The sequence below is a fragment of the Carettochelys insculpta genome, chromosome 7 (genome assembly GCF_033958435.1).
Source record: "Carettochelys insculpta isolate YL-2023 chromosome 7, ASM3395843v1, whole genome shotgun sequence".
In the NCBI taxonomy this organism is placed as follows: Eukaryota; Metazoa; Chordata; order Testudines; family Carettochelyidae; genus Carettochelys; species Carettochelys insculpta.
The window spans coordinates 21,833,846-21,856,614 of record NC_134143.1 but is presented as its reverse complement, the minus strand read 5'-3'; the positions used below and the strand labels follow the sequence as shown (position 1 = coordinate 21,856,614).

The 22,769-nt window shown below is 41.2% G+C and overlaps 1 protein-coding gene across 12 annotated transcripts in view; it reads left to right on the top strand.

Annotated features, from left to right (window-relative positions):
• LDB3 (LIM domain binding 3) overlaps positions 1 to 22,769 on the top strand; it is a 189,991-nt gene that overhangs the window by 79,215 nt on the left and 88,007 nt on the right. For 8 of the 12 annotated variants that reach the window (XM_075000116.1, XM_075000121.1, XM_075000125.1 and 5 more), the window contains exon 5: positions 2,430 to 2,836. In XM_075000116.1, the coding sequence (XP_074856217.1) occupies positions 2,430 to 2,836 (407 nt within the window). Of the gene's footprint in view, positions 1 to 2,429; positions 2,837 to 9,697; positions 9,721 to 13,475; positions 13,680 to 16,777; positions 16,793 to 22,769 lie in introns of all 12 variants that reach the window. The other 4 variants (XM_075000124.1, XM_075000118.1, XM_075000127.1 and 1 more) reach the window with 2 other exon arrangements.

Here is a 22,769-nt window from a genome sequence, read left to right as displayed (position 1 = left end):
CAATCTGAAGTAGCATTCCTGGCCTTTGCTGCTGAAGGGACTATATCCCTTTTTAGTCCTGGCACCAGTACTGACTTTTATCCCAATCTTGTGCATGCATAGCTGTTAATTATGGCTTCCTTGTGCCCACATGCACAAGAGTGAGGGGAAAATGCCCCCTCTCCTGCACTGAATTGGGGGCAGTGTAAATTAGTTGTAAGCCAGAACTCTAAATGTCTGAAATAAATTGCAAGTTGAGATCACATACACACAAAGAAATCCACAAATTCCCCATTCAGATGCTTTATCTATGCCCAAAAATGTCTACTGCTGTCCTGTTTCATTCAGATCGTATAAACAAACAAGGAAAAAAGACAGCTTACAACTGAAGTATAGAAAAGGATTCTACAAGAGGCAAGTGCACTAAAAATTGTAAGCTGTTTGGGGCAGGGAACATCTTTTTTGTTCTGCGCTTCTAGCTCATCTGGGCTCTCACCCATGCCTAAAGATCCAAAGTGTTATAATTATACATATAATAATTATGTTGATTACTCTTTGATACACCATTTTTCATGACAGAAAAACTCTTCCATGAGGAGAATTTCAACTGTTGTGCTGAGGTTCAGGCCAGGCTAAAAAATTAAAGAGAGCAGATGTATTGGCACTCGCTTTCATGTACTAGCAAAACAGGGGCACGGTGAGTTGGGCATTTTGAAAACAAAGACATGCTGAACACTGGTGTGGTTGCTTTCTGACTCAGGTTTTTCATACACAGGTCGGAAAGCCACGGACTTCAATACTGATGGGTTTTTATTTCAAATTAAAGAGAAAATAAAGGCTAGGGCTACCGTGCAGCCCTATTTCAAAATACGATATTTTCAAACAGATGTTATTTTGAAATAACACAATCACACACCAAATGCATTTCAAAATAGCATTTCTGGGTCCATAGCCACTGGAGCCCGTTATGGCTTGTATCAAAATAGCACTATTCTGTGTCTCAGTAGTGCCTGTTTCAAAATAGGCATTATTCCTCTCACCTTGAGGAATTACCAATCTCAGATTAATCCACCCATTATTTCAAAATTATTTTAAAATAGCATGTGCGTAGTCTAGACGACAGCTCAGTTATTTTGAAATAACTGCTGTTATTTCAGAATAACTAGGTAGTGGAGCCCTAGAGACTACAAAAATTTAAAATGCCTTTGAGCATGACAACAGACCATTTTTCTCTTGCTCTGTAATATCTTTCATCTTTAATCTCTTTGCAGCCCTCGCTGCTAGCAAACAGAAAGATTTCTCAAAGAAAATTTAGAAATGTCCTAGTTCCGGTAACACCACAATGAGCCAGCTATTTACTTGGATGGAAATACAGGCAATTGAGTTCGATCAAAAGGTGTATGTCTGCCACGTGTTTTGTATCTCCTGGGACATGGTGGTTGCCCTCAATTCCTACTGACTTATGTGGTGTTACACCTGTAGAGAATTTGTGCTTTTTAAGGAATGTGCTACTGAAAATGTCATTATTTCCTGTCTCAATATTAACCTTATTTAATTGCATTTTGCAGCATTATTAGGAAACCATTTATTGAAATATTTAACAAAAGTATAGTTTCCTATTGTCTTCCAGGGCGAGATTTGAAAGTTAAGATGTATTTCTAATGTAGGCACCACCACGACATCTTCCATATGTCTGGTGTTGGGAGGGCTTCTTGACAAAGGCAATAAGTATTCCCTACTGTTTTAGCTTGAAAAAATATACCCAAATCACAGAAGTGGGATTATAGACCTAGGGTGAAATTTTATACTCTATGTCTATTTAACTTCCATTCATTTCAATGGAAATCATGCTCATGAATAAAAAGAGAAACTACTTGTTAGTTAATATGCCTTCTTGAGTTCTTTTAGCCTACTTGCTAACCATATTGCATGGCCTTGTTAGCATGCCCTGGAGCCTGTTAGAACAATGCTGTGTGTGGGCTTTGTTAACTTTAGGACTGTTTGTGAAAAATTGAACAGTGTGATTTCAGAAACATTAGCTCTTACATGTGTAGAGAATAGCATAGATTTTTCTACTTTTATATTATTGCCTCCAATAGAACCAACCTCAAAACACTCAACATTTCCTTAATTATCACAGGAATGAATGGAAGATATAGTCTATCAAATAATATATATATCTTCAGCTAATAACAGAAACTCTTGTCAGTAAATTTAAAACCGTATGTTTCACCTAAAAAAAATGCCTCCGTGTGTAGTCTCGCTTTACAGGGAGAATATTAAATGAATATTCTGCTTTAGCGAAAAGGTGGTTACCTCAGCCGCCTATCTCTTGCTCACAAGTGTACAGATATACGCTGAAAGCGATAGATACAGATATATTCTTTTTGCATGTGTTCTATGATTGCTCTTTTTTTTTCTTTTCTTGGCCTGCATGTTTGCTGCTACAGGACCCTGCTTTGGAAATCAATGGCAACAGAACAACCTTCAGTCCTCTAACTAGCACAGCGACTGGGCCTTTGGGTAGTGTTTTAGCTACCAATGGAACATTTTCAGGCTACCTCAGCAAGCAAGAGATCAGCTGTTCAAATAGCTCTTCCCTCTTAAAGACTACTGCACTTAGAACTTCCATGGCCTCTCTGTCTGTGACACCTGACATTTCTCCTGCAAAGAATAACCTAGGTGCAAAACTAAGCCCTGTGTTCACTGATGGCAGTAGTCCTAAACACCAGCTGAGCCCTGCAAGGCAATATAACAACCCCATTGGCCTTTACTCAGCAGAGACTCTAAAGGAAATGGCTGAGATGCATAAATTAAATCTCAAACGAAGGGCTTCAGAAGGTGGACTTCCTAGAGGGTAGGTAATGTGGTAATATATTCAATGTTTAAGTAATTAGCTGAAGAATGAAGTATAATACCAGCTACTGTACTGTGAATTTGTTTTGTGATTATCATTAATGATGTCCTGAAAAATAGCCAGTAAATCTTTCCCCACCTCAAAAAGGACACACAATACTATATCACAATAACTCTTGGTCTTTGGTATTCTGAATCGTATTGCAGGTTGGCGACTGGGTACCCTGTCATGAGGGGGAACACAGTGGCTAAGTTGCCTGTGACTATAGTATCATATTGGTATTATCCAGTTGAATTCACTGCACTTCATCTGGTTTACCTGAATATCAGCTACAGACCTGTATGGACGTTGCTGTAAAAAGGGATCTGAAACTGTAATTTCCTGGAATGAAATTGCCTTGAGCAGTTAAGATAACAGTCTTAATCTGCTGCACGGAACATCTATAACTCCCTCCTTAATATAGTCACTTTTTGGTGCAAGTTGAAATTGAATTGTGATTAGTTCAATTCCTTGCTTTGAATGACATCCAACTCAAATCTAAGTTCTGTTAGCTTTGTTATCTACTTGTGGATGGAAAGAAATAATAGTTATTATCCACCTGGTAAGATGTAGGGATAATCCCACCTAGTTTGACTTGAGAATATGAAGCTATTCAGTGCTGTACTGTATTTATAGAGCACATATTTTTTTCTGTAAGTGAATGATGTATGTAGGTTGAACTACATTGCAAAACTGTTAAAAGGAATGATTGCCATGTGAAACGAGGAGTTGCTTTCCAACCTTTCTACTTTTATTTATGATTTATTGTTTTAGAAACAGACCTGTGTAAGTCAATTACCCCGCAGCTATCTATATCTGAAGTGAAGTCGTTTCCCAGTGTTTTAGGAAAAACAAGGAATTTTCAAAGCCAGTGACCATAGGATTTTAATACATCCTGTGGCCCCTTTCTGTTTGGGTAATTAAGGTCTGATTAAGGAAGAGAATATTTCAAACAACAGTGCACAAGTGTACTACAGGCAGATAAAGTGAAAACTGGAGAGACAATTTAGTCACTGTTTCCTTTGGCTCAATATAAACAAAATGAGGGGTTGAGAGTAAAAAGAGAAAAAATAGAAAGGGGCTTGAGTCTCCTTTTCTCAATATCTTGCATAGTTAGTTGCATGAGAGAGAAGTAAATGTAAAATGCTATTATTCTGACCTGATAGTGTTTTATACCTAGTAGACACACAGTATTAGGGACTGTTCAGGATGCAAGACAGTTAGGAATCAGACTGTAGCATTGTAACCTGAACAATGCCATCAACATTCATTATGAGAGAGTTGCAGTCAAAATCTTTTCAACAAAAATGGACCAAAAAAGTTTTGTTTTCATTTGCATTTTTCATGTGGAAGAATATAATTTCTTTTCCTGATTTACTAGCAAATTTTACTTTTGTTGGCTTAGTGTCCTCACATCCCTTGTTAACCTTTCTCCTTATGTTTTCCTTTAGGTAAATGTTGGACAGATGAACTTCCTTAGTATTCCTAATATGTACAGTTGCAAAAAAATATACATTGTAGGGCTGCCTCTGCCACTCTTTGACATCAGTAGAAGTCTTTCCATTAATTTCAAAGGATGTTGGATCAGGCCACATAATAGAAACCTTAAGGGGGGCAAACTAATTATGAATGCTGAAACAGCTCCACAGTAATCCCTTTCATCATAGCAGTCTTTTCTTTGGCTGGGTCTACACAGCGCAGCTTTCCCAGAAGGTCCATGTTAATGAACAGCCTCAAAATTGCAAATGGCTGCTCATTAGCATGGTCCTGCAGCTCATTAGCATAGCCACGCAAGAGCTTGGTCTCAGCAGAGGTGGGTGCTGACAGTAAAGAGGCCATGTGGGTGTGCCCCGGACAGCAAAAAGCCCCTCTGTCACCAGACCCTGATGCCTCAAACATTTGAGGCATCAGGGACTGGTGACAGAGTGGTGTTTATTCCCCTGGGGATTTTGAAAGGAGCCGGGTCCTTTCGAAAAGGACCCCCGTATAGCCGCACCAAGCCGCGCACTTTCAAAAGCGCTGCTTTCGAAGTGCCGCTGCCAGAAGCATCCTAATGCTAATGAGGTGCTGAATATTCAATTCAGCACCTCATTAGTAATGTTCAAAATGGCCATTTGCATGGCCATTTTGAAGTTTTGGCCAAGTGTGGCCACAGCCTAAGAGTCTGATTTAAGGATCTTTCTTTTGTATATTTTGATATGTGACGTGGACCATTTGTATTTTAACAGATACAAGGTTTTGAATTTTTGAATCTCAGAGTCTACTGTCATTAAATAATTATTGCCTGACAACTCCTCCCTCAGGGGAATAAGGGGATTTCGAAAGGAGCGGGGTCCTTTCAAAAAGGACTCCTGTGTAGCTGTGCCGAGCCATGCGCTTTTGGAAGTGCTGCTTTCAAAGTGCCACGGCTGGAAGTGTCCTAATGCTAGTGAGGCGCTGAATATTCAATTCAGCGCCTCATTAGTAATCAATGGCCATTTTGAAGTTTTGGGCAAGTGTGGCCACAGCCTTAGTTCCTGAGCATCATTTTTCTTTCTTACGTTGCCAAGCTGTAAATTTGGATTGTTACTGATAGAGATGTTTTTGTGTAGGGTATGTGTGTGTATGGTGAAGTAATCACTTACCAAGAAAAATTTAATCTTTCCAAGGTTAAGTGCAAAACTCCCAATAAAAAAAGTTAAAGGTTTTATCATTGTGACCTCACCTGAGATTCATAGTCACTTTGAGTATGGCTTGGGGGTACTCTTCTGTGAGTAGCTGTCACACATATTCATAAGTTATAGCCAATTCTGCCTCCTTTGAGTATAAACAAATGGGGCATTATAGAATATCATGTACAGTTAATGAACTCCTCCCTGGAAAACAAAAAAAAACTGTTTTGAGAGCTGTTAAGCTCTCAGCAAAGTCCAAACAGCCTGAAGTTACTCCCCACGTGTCTCTGTAGTGGCAGCATAGATCCCAAGATACATTTTACACTTAAATATTTGAAGATTTTTAACTTGTATCCTGTTGGAACATATATACAGATCCAGTGATGTACTTCAAGGGATGTACTTGTTGAAATTCTGTCAGCGAGCCCAAAGGAAGGTTGGAATAATTCCTGTGTATCTTACTGAGTTCCCAGTCCCATACTCATTTTATGCACTTCTGGAATTAAGGGCTTATCACAGGGCAGGGGTGAACATTTTTTGCAAGTGTGTCTGTTGCAGTATCAGCAGAAGATCTTAATGAGCAAAGGTTCTGCAAAGAGAACATTAACACAGATTGAGAACAAATCATAGATTGTCATGTATGGTTGTTTTTAAATTCAGCATGTGTTATTCTGCACGTCTTTGGCCCAGGCAGTAAATATCTGCCCCAGATGTTTTTGTGTGTCAGGAGGGTAGGATTACTGGCTTGTTACTCTGTGGCATCTTTGAGAGAGTGGGTTACATATTTCAGTACCTGTCCATATTTAGAAACAACTCAAATGATGTGTGGGATTGAGCTGAAGTTGTTATCTCAACCTAGCATATTGAGAGAAGCTAAACTTTGGCATAACTGTAGGGATCTGTGGTAATCTGATTAGGTCTGAAAAACCTTTGTTGAAGTTTGAGGCTGTTGATCACTTTGCAGAATACTAATACTGTGTGCACGGTACTTTTTCTGTCCACAAAACTTACAGATTACAAGTGGATGTTCTTCATTTTCTACCATCAAATAATTTGTTGTGCTTTCGATGAAGGGGTATTTTACAAACTTCGGTTCTACCTTAAAAAGATTGGTTTCTGTGCATGGACATGGTTGAGAGGATTAGAATAGCCATAAGAGTTCACTTCAGAAAATGATACTATTATACCATGTTTCACTGTAAGCAGTTGCTCAGCTGTCTTGCACATACCGAAAATGGATGTAGAATCAGTGATCTGCTTACAGGCTACAATTTGTTCCTAATATATCTCTACTGATTGCTGTAAAAGACAGATATATTTGGCTCATTGCAGGGTTCACAGCGCTAACAGAATATTCTAGAACCTGAGAATCCGAGGGGCATAAACTGGAGGGGGAAAAGGCATTTTGTGACTGTATATCCAGACAAATGCACCAGTGTATAGTTCCATGCCACAGCTTTGCACTATTTTTTGTTAATTAAAATCAACTTGGGTGACACAGTGGCAGAAAAGCCTCATGTAAAGGAGTCACTCCGAAGAGTCGTTGACGTTACAGCAGGGAGAGCTCATAGGCCAACACAATCATATTGCCTCTCAGCCCATGCCATGTGGGAGACCCAGATTCATGCCCCAGGCTGGAAGTGTTGCAGAAGCCACCGAGAAGGGGGTGTTGCCCAAGTGTATCAAAAATAGCTTGTATGGCCAATTAAGAAATAGTGCAGTTAATGGCTATGTCTACACAAAAGTGTTATTTTGAAATAAGCTATTCCAGAAGAGATTTTCCAGAATAGCTTATTTGGAAATAGCGCATCTACACACAAAGGCCATGTTTACACATACCCCTGCCTTTCAGAAGGGACGTGTAAATGACATGAATCAGAACTGGTTAATCAGACACTGATATGAATATTCAGCACCTCATTAGCATAATGGCAACCTGCTGTGCTTTGAAAGTGCTGCTTTCGAAATGCAAACTGGCTATGTAGCTATGGGCACTTCAGACTTCGAAATTCCCTTGCTCCCTATTCAGATTTTGAAGTCTATGGTTTATTTCAAAGTGCCCATGTCTACACGGCCAGTTTGCATTTCGAAAGCAGCACTTTTGAAGTGTGACGGGCTGCCATTATGCTAATTAGGCACTGAATATTCATGTCAGCGCCTCATTAACCAGTTACGATCCATATTATTTGCATACCCCTTCTGAATGGGAGGGCCAAAATGCATATCAAAACAGCACTCTGCTATTTCAAAACAGAGCGTCTACACGCAGTAGGGCCTATTTTGAAGTATAGCTGGGACGCACTATGGCTTATTTTGAAATAGGCTCTGTTTCCTGTCCACATGGCCCTTATTTTGAAATAGGTGCCATTCCTCATGCAATGAGGTTTATGTACTTTGAAATAAATTAACCGCTATTTCAGAATTATTTTGAATAATTATTACTGCTGACTGTGCCATTAAAAGTTGGATTCGTGTGGGGCTGGCAGACTCCTTACCTGGCTCCACGTGGCTCTTGGAAGCGTCAACATGTCCCTCAGCTCCTAAGTGCAGGAATGGACAGAGGGGGGTCTGTGTGCTATTCATGCCCTGAGCACCAGGTCCACAGCTCCCATTGGTCAGGAACTCAGGCCGTGGGAGCTGGGGGGTGGCACCCATGGGCGCCTAGCCCCTCTGCCCAGGAGCCAACAAACATGTCACCACTTCTGGGAACTATCCGAAGTCAGTGTTGGCTGAAGCCTACACCTTGAACCCTTTCCTGCACCCCAACCCAGAACCCCACTCCCACAATCCAAACCCCTCATCCCCAGCCACACTCCAGAATCTACACTCCTGGCTGGAGCCCTCACCCCTCCCATTCCCCAACCCCTGACCCAGCCTTGAGCCCCACCCATACCTACTCCCTCCTGCAGCCCACACCACCTCCAACCCCTGCTACAGCTCTGAGCCCCCTCCTATACGCAAATACCCCTCCCAAGCCTGCACCCTTCCTCACCCCAATCTCCTCATATCCAGCCCTACCCTGCAGCCTCAAGCCTCTGTATGCACCCCAGGCCTTTCAAACCTGGCCCCACCTCAGAGTCCACGTCACCATCTGCAGTCCTTACACACCCAATGCACTGCCACAGCCCGATGAAAATGAGCAAGTAAGTAAATGTAGAGGAGGGCAAGTGGTGGAGGGAGGGGGATAGAGTAAGTAGGGGGTAGGGCTTCAGAGCAGGAGCAGGGCCTCAGGGAAGAGGGTCAAGGGTGTTCAGTTCTGTACTGTTAGAAAGATAGCAACCCTAGTGGGAGTACTGTGATTTAGAGACTGGTGGGACTGAGCAGGCTCTATCGGAAGGACCTGGGACATGAGAATACAGGTGGAGAAGCTTGGAGAGACCTGACAGAGGTTTGGAGGGAGTTTTGCTTTGAAGCTTTATTTATGTGATTAAACCTGGACTCTCAAGAAAAGGTGCTGAACGGACGAGAAATGCCTGTGTAGAGTTTCATAAGCCCTGTGAGGGAGAAGTTGTTAGTAGGGCACCACAAAGGCTTCCCTGACCACAGGGCTTACGTGGGAGACAACTGAGCCCATGGCATCCCTAATTAGCTGTCCACTTGGTCTGACGTAAATCCGGAGTGACTCCTGAAATCAGTTGATACACACCACTCTACAGCTAGTAAGAGTGAGATCAATAATGTGTTAAGTAAGGGGGCTTTCCCCTGCAAATATCTGTTGATATCATCTCTGGATATTCTTCAGCAGCTCCTGCTCACAGGGCAGGCTGAAGGGACTGGCATGACATCCAAGTATATTTAGCACCTGGAGAGAAGCATATAATCTTTCCTGCTTGTGCTATTTCAAGAGGAGTGTACAGCCTGCAAATTGCTCTGCTTCCTAGCTTCTGTAAGCTTCAGTAACTATACTTTTAGTCAGGTACAGTAGTAAAAACATGTCAAGGATCAGCCAAAAATGCCTTGGAATCCTAGTAAATCTCTGAGTTTCTGTGGATATACTATAATCCCTACATATTTCCTCTCTTAGTCACATTGTTGTTTACTAGGCATATAGTTGCTCTCTCTCTCCTACATGTATCCTGTTTGATAAAGCTTTGTGAAGCCCTGTTAATGTGTATTGCCTTGACACTCTAAAACTATTGTTCCTTTTCTTTGTTCTTTCTCTCTTCCCTAGGTTATAGCCAACACTGCTGCCAAGTTAGTATCAAATTGTGGATGTGTGTTATGCTGTATGTTTGGAGATACGTTTTCTGGGTTAGCATGAGCCCATATGTTCTTGCTGTGTCTGTTTGCAAGGTGAATGCATTGAAAGAGGACCTGATTGATGTGGCAGGCATCATACATGGCTGCTATATCCAGAGTGGTTTTAGTCTAACAATATCTGTGAAACTGCCCTGCTCATTCAGAATTCCACGTTCATATCCTAACTCTTGCAAGTGTAACTTGGATTGGAACTTGCTCAGAGACCTTTTCAGGTCTTTTTAATCCCCTGCAGTCATACATACATTTCTTCTTAATGCTTCAAATAGTCTTCATGCCCTCTGGATTTTGTGTGCCTTGGGTATAGGCTTTTTATTATATAACTACCAATGTCTTTTTAGCTGCAGACAATAGATCCAAATCTTGAAGTCCAGTTCCAGCCAAATTCCCATTGCCTTCAAAGTTTAGCCCATGGGTTTTAAATACCTGAAAAGTAATCTTCTTCAGTGGGAATTCTGCCTGAATAAGGTGTTAATATGAACTCTTTGAGGCTCCCACCCATCAGCTTTTACTCAGGAGAATTCCCTCGTCCCTTCAACTCCAACCTCCAGCTCTGAGGAGAGAGCAAATAGATCCTGTCTGAATTTCTACTTGGCTCATAAAACATTCTGGACACCCAAAAAACTGATGGGAACTCAAGATTGGGTTACATTCAGCAATAAAGTAAATGATGAAACAGGTTAAAGGTCAAGTTTAACTGGTAAGAGTATGGGAGGAGGACTGGAAGTGATAGAGTAAGTTCAACTTGAGCACCCTCAGTGTAGTTTAAACTGATTTGCAGGGTAGGGGGACCACGTTATGCCTTCGATATAGTGTGAAGCAAATGGGTACAATTCCCATTCAGACAGAGGAGACTTTGCCCAATTACACTAGGACTGAATTTTCCCCTGGGCCAATGTAGCAAAAATGTATTTTACTGTACGTGCTGTGGTTACTTATATCTCATGGTCACACCCAGAGTTCTCCCACCAAGGTTTCTAGATTACACTGATATTTCACCCTTGCTGAGTGCATGGTGAAGGCATCATATTATAGAGAACCCTTAGATTTGTGGTTCTGAATCTCTTGCTCCTGCTATGTCTGTCTCCTCACCTGTGTCAAAGTGTCCTGCAGGAAGCCTCTGGTACTGACATTCACATTGCTTACCCTCCCAACAAAACACTGCTTTAGAAACTCTGCCATCGAAACTGACCTTTTCTGGTTGTTTCTGTGGAAATGCCTACTGGTTTATTTGAAGTATTGCCTTGCTAAGGATTGCAAGTTTGACTCCATTATGTGAAGAGAGGAGTAGAATTGCTTCAGTTCCACATTCTAGCACTGACCAACAGTTTTTATGGGAACTTAAGCATTCCTGAAACCTCTGGCCCTTTGTTGTCTCTATTTGTTGAAGCCAGTTGCCTGGAACTGTATTTTCAGGTGTTTTCATAAAGATAATTGAATCAATTTGGTTAAACTGATGCCTTCATTGACTCTCGGATGTGGGAACACTTTGATTTTAATAATTCTCCTATTAATGGAAAAGTGGGAGAGCGCTGAATTAAAGATCTCCAGAGTCTATGAATTCCAAACTGCTCTCCAACAGCTGGATACATCATGGGGGTACGAGAAGCCAATGATAGGTATAATGTTCACCTTCTGTTTGGGCTTGTCTACACTTGCCCCCAACTTCGAAAGGGGCATGTTTATCAGGGTGATGGGAGATTACTAAGGAAATGCTGCCATGAATATGCAGCACTTCATTAGGTTCATTCTTCCCCCGTGGCAACTTCTAAGTGTCAAACTTTGAAGTGCCAGCATGCGTGTACTCTGGGGGAGTAAAGGCATTATGAAGTGGTGTGGGCACTTTGAAGTGCCCACAGCTACATGAATGCCAGCACTTCGAAGTTGGACACTTTTAAGTTGTCACGGAGGAGAATTAGCCTAATGAAATGCTGCATATTCACTGCAGCACTTTATTAGTAATCTCCCATCACCCTGATTACCATGTCCCCTTCGAAGTTGGGGGCAAGTGTAGACAAGCCTTTTGCGTAATTCTACAAAGTATAAGTAAAATAATGTTTTCATGGCTATTACATGAATTAATTGAGACATTTAACAGGGTGAAAATAGTCAAGTAAATGCATGTTTTCCATTTGTACTGGGTGCATAATGAAGCTTCTTAATTCCTTCAGAATGTCTATGCATGAATTGCAGGGCAGTGTTTGCAATAAAGTATGTGTGCATCTAGATACACCTGCCCAAGCTGCATACTACTGTCCATGCTTTTCTCAAATATTCCTGTGATAATGCATGACTGTATGTCTCTTGCTGACTGCACTAAAGGCAACTCACCAAGTGAAAGTCTGGCATAGGAGGTGGAATCCATTGCCTGGGTCACCTGTGATAGGTCACCTGTGATCATCTGGGCAACTCTCAACTCAGTAGCCCCCTGGGAGTTTCCATGACTGGTGGGAAGAGTTTTCCCTCCACACCTTGATTTTTTTCCCTCTCATTTAATGACTGAGGGGGCATCTTCTATTGGCAAACACTCTAAAAGGTGCCATGCTGTAGTCATGCCCTTCTGACCTGCCATGACTGTTCCTTTTCTTCATTGTTACTCAGTAAACTGGAGGACCAATTGCAGCAATCCATTAGAAATCCATATGGTGCTGGATGTTTCGGGCACTATCTTTCTTTTTTTCTTCTCTTTCCTTTTTTTTGGTGGAGTTGCGGTTGACAGAAGAGAATTTAACCCAAGTGTCCCCTATGGTAATCAAAGGCAGTTAATTAATTGACTGAAGTTAATTAAATGACAGGAGATCTGATTTAAAATGTTTCTTGAAAACATGTAAGCTAAATTCTAGATCTACCAGTCCAGGACTGACTTTGAGGAACCTGGCCTAACCTGGTTCTAAGCCTGGTGCTGATGCTGATTCCTTCCACGATTGTGAGTGTGCCACTTAAACTGCCCATGCATAGTTTTCCCCAATAAAAAAAGCTTTACCCCCCATCAAGGTCACAACATACAGATATCCCAGGACAGCAAGTGCAATTGTCCTGTGGACTGTGATGTAAATAGATTCAGGACTGACCTTGTCATAAATTTATCCTGGAGTGGTTAAATATTTTGGAAACCTCCATATTTCCTCACAGAAGTATGCTGAAAGGGTTAAATTATTAATATCTGTGAAGTGCTGTGAAGATGAAAAGCATGAGTGCTAAATATCACCATGATGAATAATTCATATAGAATAAGATATAACTCTGCATAAGAGAGAAGCAGACATCAATTTCAGCTCATTAACTTTTTAGTTCCTTAGATCTTTCTAAAAAGAGTGAAGGAATTCACTCTCTTTGGGAGTGAAGACATATGTGTATCTACATATGTATATATGACAGTTATATTTGCCATAATTTTTATTTTGTGACTGCAACTGTTTCAACTTTTATTTTCTTTACCATCCAGTACCATCAATTCCATTCTATGGTCTAACCCACAACCACTTTTCTTGTTAATGTTATCCATTAGGCTGTGTGTTCGTTAAGTCCAGCAATCTGAACTGATGCTTTTCTGGTGAGATGTCTGAAGCATATGCACAAATTACTCTGCTGCTACTTTTTTTTCCTTTTTTTTAACTGTCACCTCTTTGTCCTTATTTTCTTTTCCTTCCCTCCTTGACCCTTCTTCAAACCTCACTCTCACATTATCCCAGCACGGAATATGTGGAACGCTTCAACCCCAATGTTCTGAAGGACTCTGCCCTGTCTACACACAAACCCATTGAGGTGAAAGGCCCTGGTGGCAAGGCCACTATAATTCATGCCCAGTATAATACCCCAATCAGCATGTATTCCCAGGATGCTATCATGGATGCCATTGCAGGCCAGGCGCAGGCGCAAGGTGGTGAACTTGCTGGGTAAGGCTTTTTCATGTGTAAAATGGCACCTCTCTGCCTAACATATGAATCCTTCCTCCCATCCTTTTTTTTTTTAATTGTTTGTCTGGATTGTGGGAGGCCAGAAGGAAATGTGTTTATGCAGTGTTCTGAAAAATACAGATCAGTAATTCCTTTTACGGTTATAACATAAGACAGGTGGTATTTAGAACAGAAAAATTCCTCTTGCAGTATTCTTCCTAGATTTGGGAGCTCTAGTGGCTAGGAAAAAGACTATGTAGGGGTTTTTGTCTTTAAAACAAAATGATTTTTCCTGTCAGCAGAAGACGTTCTGAAAAGAGGCATGAGCTGTAGTAATTTAAAAAAAAAAAAAAAATCCCGCTAGCTAGCTATTTCCAAATGCCCTCATTATTTGGGTGGCTTCTTCAATTAAGGCCACTGACATGTTCAGCGGGGGCTTTACTCCACAAATAGGACCTTTGAAGTAAATGGGACTGCTCCCGGACTAAGTCAAGCACCCTTCAGTATGAGTAATGGTGGTGGTGGGATCAGGCTATTTTATACATGGTACTTGAAGCAAAAAAGGAGAGTCATTTTGATGTCTCTTGGTCTGTTCCATGGTTGCCCTTCAGAGAGGAGCTTTGTCAGGCAAGCTAAGCCCTAGATTTAACTGATGGAAAAATCGTTAGAAATTGGGGGGATGTATCTTGCCCTGAGCACATCCATTCATTTCCCACTGATATGGTCGTAAGTCCCACATGTGGAATGAGAAGTAAATATAGTTTACTTTTCAGCATTTGCTGTCAAGTATGCCATGTAGGTGACCTCTACGCTTACCAAAAGCTTCGAAATGGCCGTGCTAATGAGGTGCTGAATATGCATTTCAGTGCCTCATTAGTATTCTTCGATCTGGCCATTAGCATGGCCATTTCGAAGTTTTTGGCAAGTGTAGACACAGCTATAGAGAGAGACTTTTTAAGCTACTAAGGTAGAGTTACAAAAATATCAGTAAAGAGATTGGCAGCAGTGTCTTTTTTTTAAGTTGATGTACAAACCCTTAAGGTAAAGTTTATGGTTCAAATATTGGTCTCAGCTACTTGGGTGTAAATCCAAAAGAACTCCATTGACTTCAATAATGTTCTCTGGGTTTTACAATTGGTATAACTGACAGCAGATCCTAGGCTGTGTTTAATTTTTTTATTGTATCTGTTATCAATCTCAGAGAAGCAGATTGCTGCTAAACTTAAAGCATAACAGCTGAGGGTATTCAAGTAGAAAATTGCTATTGGAATATTAAGAAAAAGCAACTTTATATGTGTCATTTGGAAAAAAGGTACATAGAGTTGGAAATATGGGTAGTTGTTATCTCAATGATGTCTATTATAACAACCATACCTTCTGTCTAATAACTTGGTTGATTACATAGCATAAGAGACCTGGAAAATGGAGGTGCGTTTGTCATTGGTGTAAAAAGAATGTAAGATTGCATATCCATTACTGGCTATATTGTTCATTTGTTTTTTCAGAATGAAGCCCTATGTTATGTTACTCTGCGTCCCCTGCCCCCCGACACACACCACCTTGGGGATTTAGATCGAACACAAGTGCTGCTTAATTGACACCTCTAACTTAGGATACACAGGAGCTTGAATATTTCACCACTGGGGAGCTATTTAAGCTAAAGTCATATTTCTGCAATACTGTATATGCAGCACCAAAAAGTAGTAATTTTTCCTGACCACTGATTCAAACCAGCATGAGGTGAACATGGCTCCTCTCTTTTGTTGTCTTTAGGAGACAGATAGATGTCTGTGGAGAAAGCCGGTGGGGAAGACAGACAAGATACTCTATTGATTCGCAATACACACTTTTCATTTCTGCGGTGCTGCACAGCATAACTACTTGTTGTAACACACTATCGTGATTCTTCTTGGTGCTGAAAAGTAAAGGAAATATATAAACAGTCTCTCTAAAAAGACTGAAATGTAATACAATAAAAAGGACCTAAAATACATGTATTTCATACAAAAATGTTATACCACTGTATTAAATTTGGTTCAGTCAAAGACCCTTTGAGCTATTTCAACATTCTTAGCTCTTCCAGTACCACTTAAAAATTTCACTGCCTTCAAATTTGTGTTTCTTTTTTTCAGTCTCAGAATTCTAAATTATCTTGTTATCCTATGTGCAGTTATTTCCCTTAAAATTGTTCCTATTTCAAACTGAAACCCAAAATAAGTTGAAAGAAATTAACTTCTTAGTTCTGTCCCATAAAAAGTTTGAATTCTAGGTGAAGCTAGAATTTTTTTCAATAAACAACTTTTGCCATTTTTAGAGAAAATAGAGACTATAACATTTTCTGGATTACTAAGTGTTGTGTGGAGGTGTGACTCAAACCCGTGCAAATTACCACTAGCCAGATGATAAGACTGTGTTTTTTAATACAATGGACATGTAGTGCAGCTTGATAGTATGGGGGGAAAAAAAATCCTAATGCCTATTCTCCATGGGCCGGATACTGCAATCTGCATTCAGTAGTTTTGAGTCTTGCCTCGGGAAGAACATCAAGGTCCAGCCTAATATGTGCTATAATTTCTTTCCTTAAGAGCTTGTATTGCACTTCCCAAAAAGCAGCTCTCCCATCGACTTCCCTTACTTCTCACAACTCCCAGGAGTGGTGAGCAGCACCATGACATTTCTATTTAGTGCATCTCCCCTAGGCATGCTAAATCGAACCCCAGATCTACTGCCAGTGGGCTCTCTTCACCTATTTTGTAGACGTACCCTTAGACCTGGGATGCACATGGTCCTGTGTTCTCTTGTCTATCTGGAATAGAAAATTTTTTATCTTTTCATGCGTACTGGGAGGAGAAACACGTGGTGAAACTCTAACATAGTCCGTAATGAGGTTATAACCAATAAGCTTATTCAAAGTGCTAACGTTTTGTGTATCCACATTCGCTCCGTTTTATTGATCATTTCTTTTCTTTTCTCTTTATTCAATCTTTTTCTTCACTACTTTCTGATACTAACATTACTCTGTTGTGCACATCCCAATTCTCCATAATGATGGATCCCACACATTGCCTTTTGTTGGGTTTTGACCATATGACTCTCAGTGAATCTCCATTGGCGTAAGTAGATCCATATTTCCAACTAGCAAAACATAACGAATTAGAGTGCGTGCATGCATGTGTTCTTTTCAAAAAGGTTCACTTCTTTCAAACATCTGGATTCTAGAGACATTTTACTGTATATGCAAAGTTAGACAATATAAACAAGAAAACTTTAAAAACTGCCATACCATCTAATGGTTATAAAGTTTCACTCGGATGTGATCTGTCAAGTGCAGTTTAGAACAAAGAATCTGCCATGTCGGAACGAACATGCCTCTCCTGTATGAGGCCAGTCACAGATGCTTCACAGAAAGTTGAGACTGACCCTCTGAGAAAGTCCCAGATAAGGTGAAAGAATTCCACTGAGTACAGATGGAGATGGGAATTCAATGGATTTTCTAATGGGAGGGAGAAAGTGTGTACTTACTTAAATATTTCTTCGTGTTAGAGAATTCTGAAATGGGTAGTCTACGTGATGATGGAGGCCCAAATGATGAATACTAGACAAAAAATAGATAGAGCTGTTTAACCGGAAGGGAAACTAGAGGAAATAAAGGAAATAAACATATCTAAAGAAAAACCAGAAGTCAGCCCTTCTGTTGTCTACATCAGTATCAGTAACATCCATGGGCACATCAGCAGAAGCTTTTCATTGTATATGTTAACTTTTGAAGAATGTTTAGAAATTAAATAGTTACTGAACTTATTTTTGTATATTGGGCAGTTTTAGTGAACTGTTGTTACTCTTTAGATATATGCCCATAAAATGATCATCCGTGTGACCAGAAGTAGAAAGCTAATCTGGAAGCTACACCATGGCTGTGCCTACGTCAGCTGCCAACTTTGAAGGGAGCATGGTAAGTAGGGTGTCAGGAGATTACTAATGAATTGCTGTGGTGCATATGCAGCACTTCATTAAGCTAATTTTCCCTTGTGGCAACTTTGAAGTGCTGACTTGTGCATAGCTGCGGCTAACCCGGCGGTAGTTTGAAGTGCCTGGGATACTTGGAAGTCCCTTTACTCCTCAAAATTTTGAGGACTGAAAGGCCTTCAAAGTAGTCCAGGCACTTTGAAGTAGCCATGAGTTAGCTGCGGCTACACACAAGCTGGCACTTCGAAGTTGCCACGGGGGAAAATTAGCTTAATGAAGTGCTGCATATGCACGGCAGCAATTCATTAGTAATCTCCTGACACCCTCCTTACCATGCTTCCTTCAAAGTCAGGAGCTAGTGTAGACACAGCCCGTGGGAACTAGCATGGAAACATTCCCTTCATCTTTTTGAAAGGTGGTTTCTGAGGGTTTGTCTACGTAGCACAGCAAAATGCTCTACAGGGATATGATTTATAAAGAGGTCTAACACATTGTGCTCTAACTTCCCTGTATGGATCCTGCTGGCATGCTCTGAAAATTACCTAGTTTGTGTAAATGTAGTCCTGTTTCAGTCCTATGTTAACACGCACTAGGTACGTTTTAGGTTAAGTTCCCTGCTCTGGTGCGTGTGCATGTCCTAGCTCACATGGAGTAACGTAGTCATGGTAATGGGCAGCAGCAGCAGAGGCAGGCCTCATCTGTGCCATGTTCAAACTCAACTGAAATTAGTGGGTATGTGCTCTCAGTGGCTCAGCCATGCCTTCACTGCTACTAGTTATGCTACTGCAGCTATGCTAAATTATTTACACTTGTGCTAGCTGAGTGATAGTATGTGTGATGACATGCATTGTTCTGTAGATGTAGCCTCAGGGTATGTTTGCACTCCAGTTAAACATTTGCGCTGGGCCCTCCAGCTGTCTCGCATTTTAAGGGTCTGTTTAATTTTGTTACAGACAACCAGGCTTGAGCTGCAGCCTAAGCTCTGGAACCCTCCCACCTTGATGGTCCTAGATCTTGGGCTTCCACCTGAGCTGGGAAATCTAGTCCAGCGGTTCCCAACCTTTTTCTTTATGTGGACTGCTACCTCGTCACTGAAAGACTTTGTGGACCGCTACCTAACCAAGCCAGGCCTGGCCTTCCTGCAGAGGGGCTCAGAGCTGGGCGCAGCCAGGCCCAGACTTCCATTAAGGCCTTCTTCCTCTCCCCCACCCCTTACCTCGGCAAAGTGCCTGCATCTGCTGCTGACCTGCTGGACTGTGGGAAAGGGAGGTGATTATCCTTTTTTCCCCTACAGACCACCTGCAATACCCTTGCGACCCACCCGTGGTTTGCAGACCACAGGTTCGGAACCGCTGATCTAGTCTGCAGTTAAACTGCTCTGCCAACGCCAAATCTACTGACATGATCCAGCTGTGGGTTTTAATTGCAGCATAGACATAATGTTAGAGCACCCCAACAAGGTCTACCTGAGGCATTTAGGTGCTGTACAAATTACACTCCTTTGTCAGCTTTGCAATGCTGGGTAGACAAGCCCTCAGTTTAATGTCCATCTGGATCAGAGTAGTGTAGTGTTTCCATCTTATGAGTGCTCAGACTCAGCTTTTAAAATATGCTTTGCTCAGTGTGACAGCCTGTTGCAAAAATTTCTTTTTGTGAACTTCCTGATTTCTTACTTAGTGAATGTTTGAGTTCCCCAAGCACACTAAATGCTGTGTTTTTAAATTTAGGAATGAAAGCACAGCATATAATAAAGTTGGGGGTGGGGAATCTAACATTCTGCTCATCTATTTGGTCAGAGCATCTCACAAGTAAAGGCCTGGCCAGTGATTGGACTAAATTCGTGGGATCATCTGATTGGTTTGATCCTTCATTATGCTTCTTGTACCTTCTGTAATATGCTGACTTTTCTGAAATGCAGTTTTATACAGTGGAACAAAAGCTATTTATCACCTTGCTTGCTCAAACCTTGATTAAACATTTTACCATTAAATATGAAAATAACTGTACAAGCAGTAGCCTTAGAATTAGCCAAATTCTCCTTTAGTCCTAACTTTAGATTCAAGGCTCTGCAGAGAATTTAACCGTAGGCACGTAAAAGCGAAAGAAGACGTAGACTTCATATATCATGAGTCTAGGTTCAGCATGAGAAATAAAACAGGTGATTTGTTATGTCATATCTTAGAAGCAGTTTGTACACTTTTGTAGCAAGGAATAATAATATAGATATAAACTCAGTTGTTCGGGGCTAGTATCTGAAATAATCACATTAGTCAATGGTGTTAAAGCTGAGGTAAGTAAGGTCAGCAATAAGCTAATGTTGTTTGAAGTAAAAAAATCATACAACCATACTGAATTGATTTATTTATACTGGAATTACTCAAAAACCTCATGCCAGGACATCAAAATAGCAGAATGAGAGTGCCATTCCTGGGTGCCCTTTTCATCATTCTTGTCATAGTGTACATCACAATAATATACCAAGAACCAAGAGTTGGTGCCTATAAGATCAAGGGCTCATGGTGTTTCATGTATATTTCAGTCAAACCTCTAACAACTCATTAAGTACTTTAAGAGAATAATTTATTAGGTGATGAGCTTTCATGGGACACACCCACTTTCTCAGATCATAACCATACCAGAACAGACTCAATATTTAAGGCACGGAGAACCAAAAATAGTAATCAAGGTTGAGAAATCAGAAAAATATTATCAAGGTGAGCAAATCAGAGAGTGAAGGGGCAGAAGGCGGTTGTGTGTGTGTGTGTGTGTGTGTGTGTGTGTGTGTGTGTGTGTGTGTGTGTGTGTGTGTGTGTGTGTGTGTGTGTGTGTGTGTGTGTGTGTGTGTCAAGAATTAGATTAAGCCAAGTATGCAAAAAAGCCCCTATAGGACCTAAAAAAACTCCCATCCCAGTTCAAACCATGTGTTAATGTGTTGAATTTGAATATAAAAGAGAGTTGAGCAGTCTCTCTTTCCAAAGTAGTGTAAAGTTCCTCTTCAGAAACTGAGGAACCACTTGATCGAAATCTTTTACAATAAACAAAAGATGATTAAAAATGAACTCTCTGAACTTGCAATTCTCATCAACAATCAGGCACCCGCACAAAACCCCACAGAACGAGGCTTTTCTTGTACTAGACGAGAAATTTATAAAACACACTTCCACTTCCTACAAAAAAGAAAAGAGAATATATTTTCTAAATTACTGCATACTTCAGGATACTCCATCTACAACAACGACAGCTCAACTAACAATATTGTTAACCTTTCCAGCTACCAACTCAGCCCAGCAGAAGAGTCTTTCTTATCCCGGGGTTTTTCCTTCTGCCCCACTTCCTCCATGAACTTAATACAATTCTGTGGTGACCCTGAAGCCTTCTTTCGTTGCCTCTGTCTGAAGGAATTCTTCCAACACACCTATGAACAACAGTGTGACTCTCTCGACACGCCCCCCCCCCCCCCAACACCAAAAAAAGAACTCTGTGGACTCCCCCTGATGGTCGTAGTGAAAGTCTGGATTTCTACATACAATGCTTCCGCAACCTTGCTCAGACTGACATTATACACAAACAATACCAAATGAGACACAGTCTCAACTATGCTGAACGCTGTGCTGTCCAGAGTCTCAAAAATAACCCAGACGTTATAATCAAACCAGCTGACAAAGGGGGTGCTGTTGTCATCATGAATAAGTCAGACTATGAACAGGAGGCAGCCAGACAATTCTCCAATACCAACTTTTACAGACCTCTCTCCATTGATCCCACTTTGGAATTCCAAAAGAAATTACGACTACTTAAGGAACTCCCTGCTGCTACTCAGGACCTTATTCACTCAGACACACCATCTGAGCCCCAACCTGGATTGTTCTATTTACTTCCCAAAATCCACAAACCTGGAAACCCCGGACACCCAATCATTTCGTGTATTGGCACCCTTACCCCTGGACTGTCCAGTTACATGGACTCCCTCCTCAACCTGCATGCCACCAACACTCCTAGCTATCTCTGAGACACCACTGACTTCCTGAGGAAATTACAAAACATTGGAAAAGTTCGTGACAACACTATCCTTGCCACCATGGATGTAGAGGCTCTGTACGCTAATATTCCACACGAAGATGGATTACAAGTGATCAGGATTACCATCCCTGATGTCACCACAGCCAGTCTGGTGTCTGACCTCTGTAACTTTATTCTCACCCACAATTATTTCTGATTTGGGGACAGTTTATATCTCTGGATTAGTGGAACTGCTATGGGCAACCGCATGGCCCCACAATCTGCTAATATATTTATGGCTGACCTGGAACAACGATTCCTCAGCTCTCGTCCCCTATTACCCCTCCTCTGCTTACAATACATTGAGGATGTCTTTATGATTTGGACCCATGGCATAGAGACTCTAGAAGAATTCCTCAGAGACTTTAACAATCTGCACCCCACCATCAACTTATGCCTCGATTACTCCATCTGAAAGATACGTTTCCTGGACACTACAGTACAAATCAAGGATGGCCTAATCAGTACCACACTCTACCAGAAACCCATTGATCACTATACTTACCTACACACTTCTAGCTTCCATCCTGCACACGCAAGCGGATCCATTGTTTACAGTCAAGCCCTTAGGAGCAATCACATTTGCTCTGATCTTACTGATAGAAACGAAAAACTACAAGATCTTTACCAACTATTCATAAACCTGAATTACCCACCAGGAGAGAGGAAAAAAACCAAATCAACAGGGCCAGATGAATACCCAGAGACCAGCTACTCCAAGATGGGCCCAAAAAAGCCAAGAACAGAACACCACTGGTCATCTCCTACAGCCCCTAACTCAAACCACTGCAAAGCATTATTAAAGACCTACAACCTATCCTTAATCAGTATGCCACACTCCACAAAGCCCTAGGTGACAGGCCTGTTCTCTCCTACAGACAACCTACCAACCTTATGAGGATTCTTACCCACAACCACAGTTTATACCGCAGGAACACCAGTCCTGGAACTTTTCCTTGCAACAAAGGCCATTTTCAGCTTTGTCCACCTGTCTATTCTGGAGATACCATGACTGGACCTAACCAGGTTATTCACAGAATCATGGGCACATTCTCATGTTCCTCA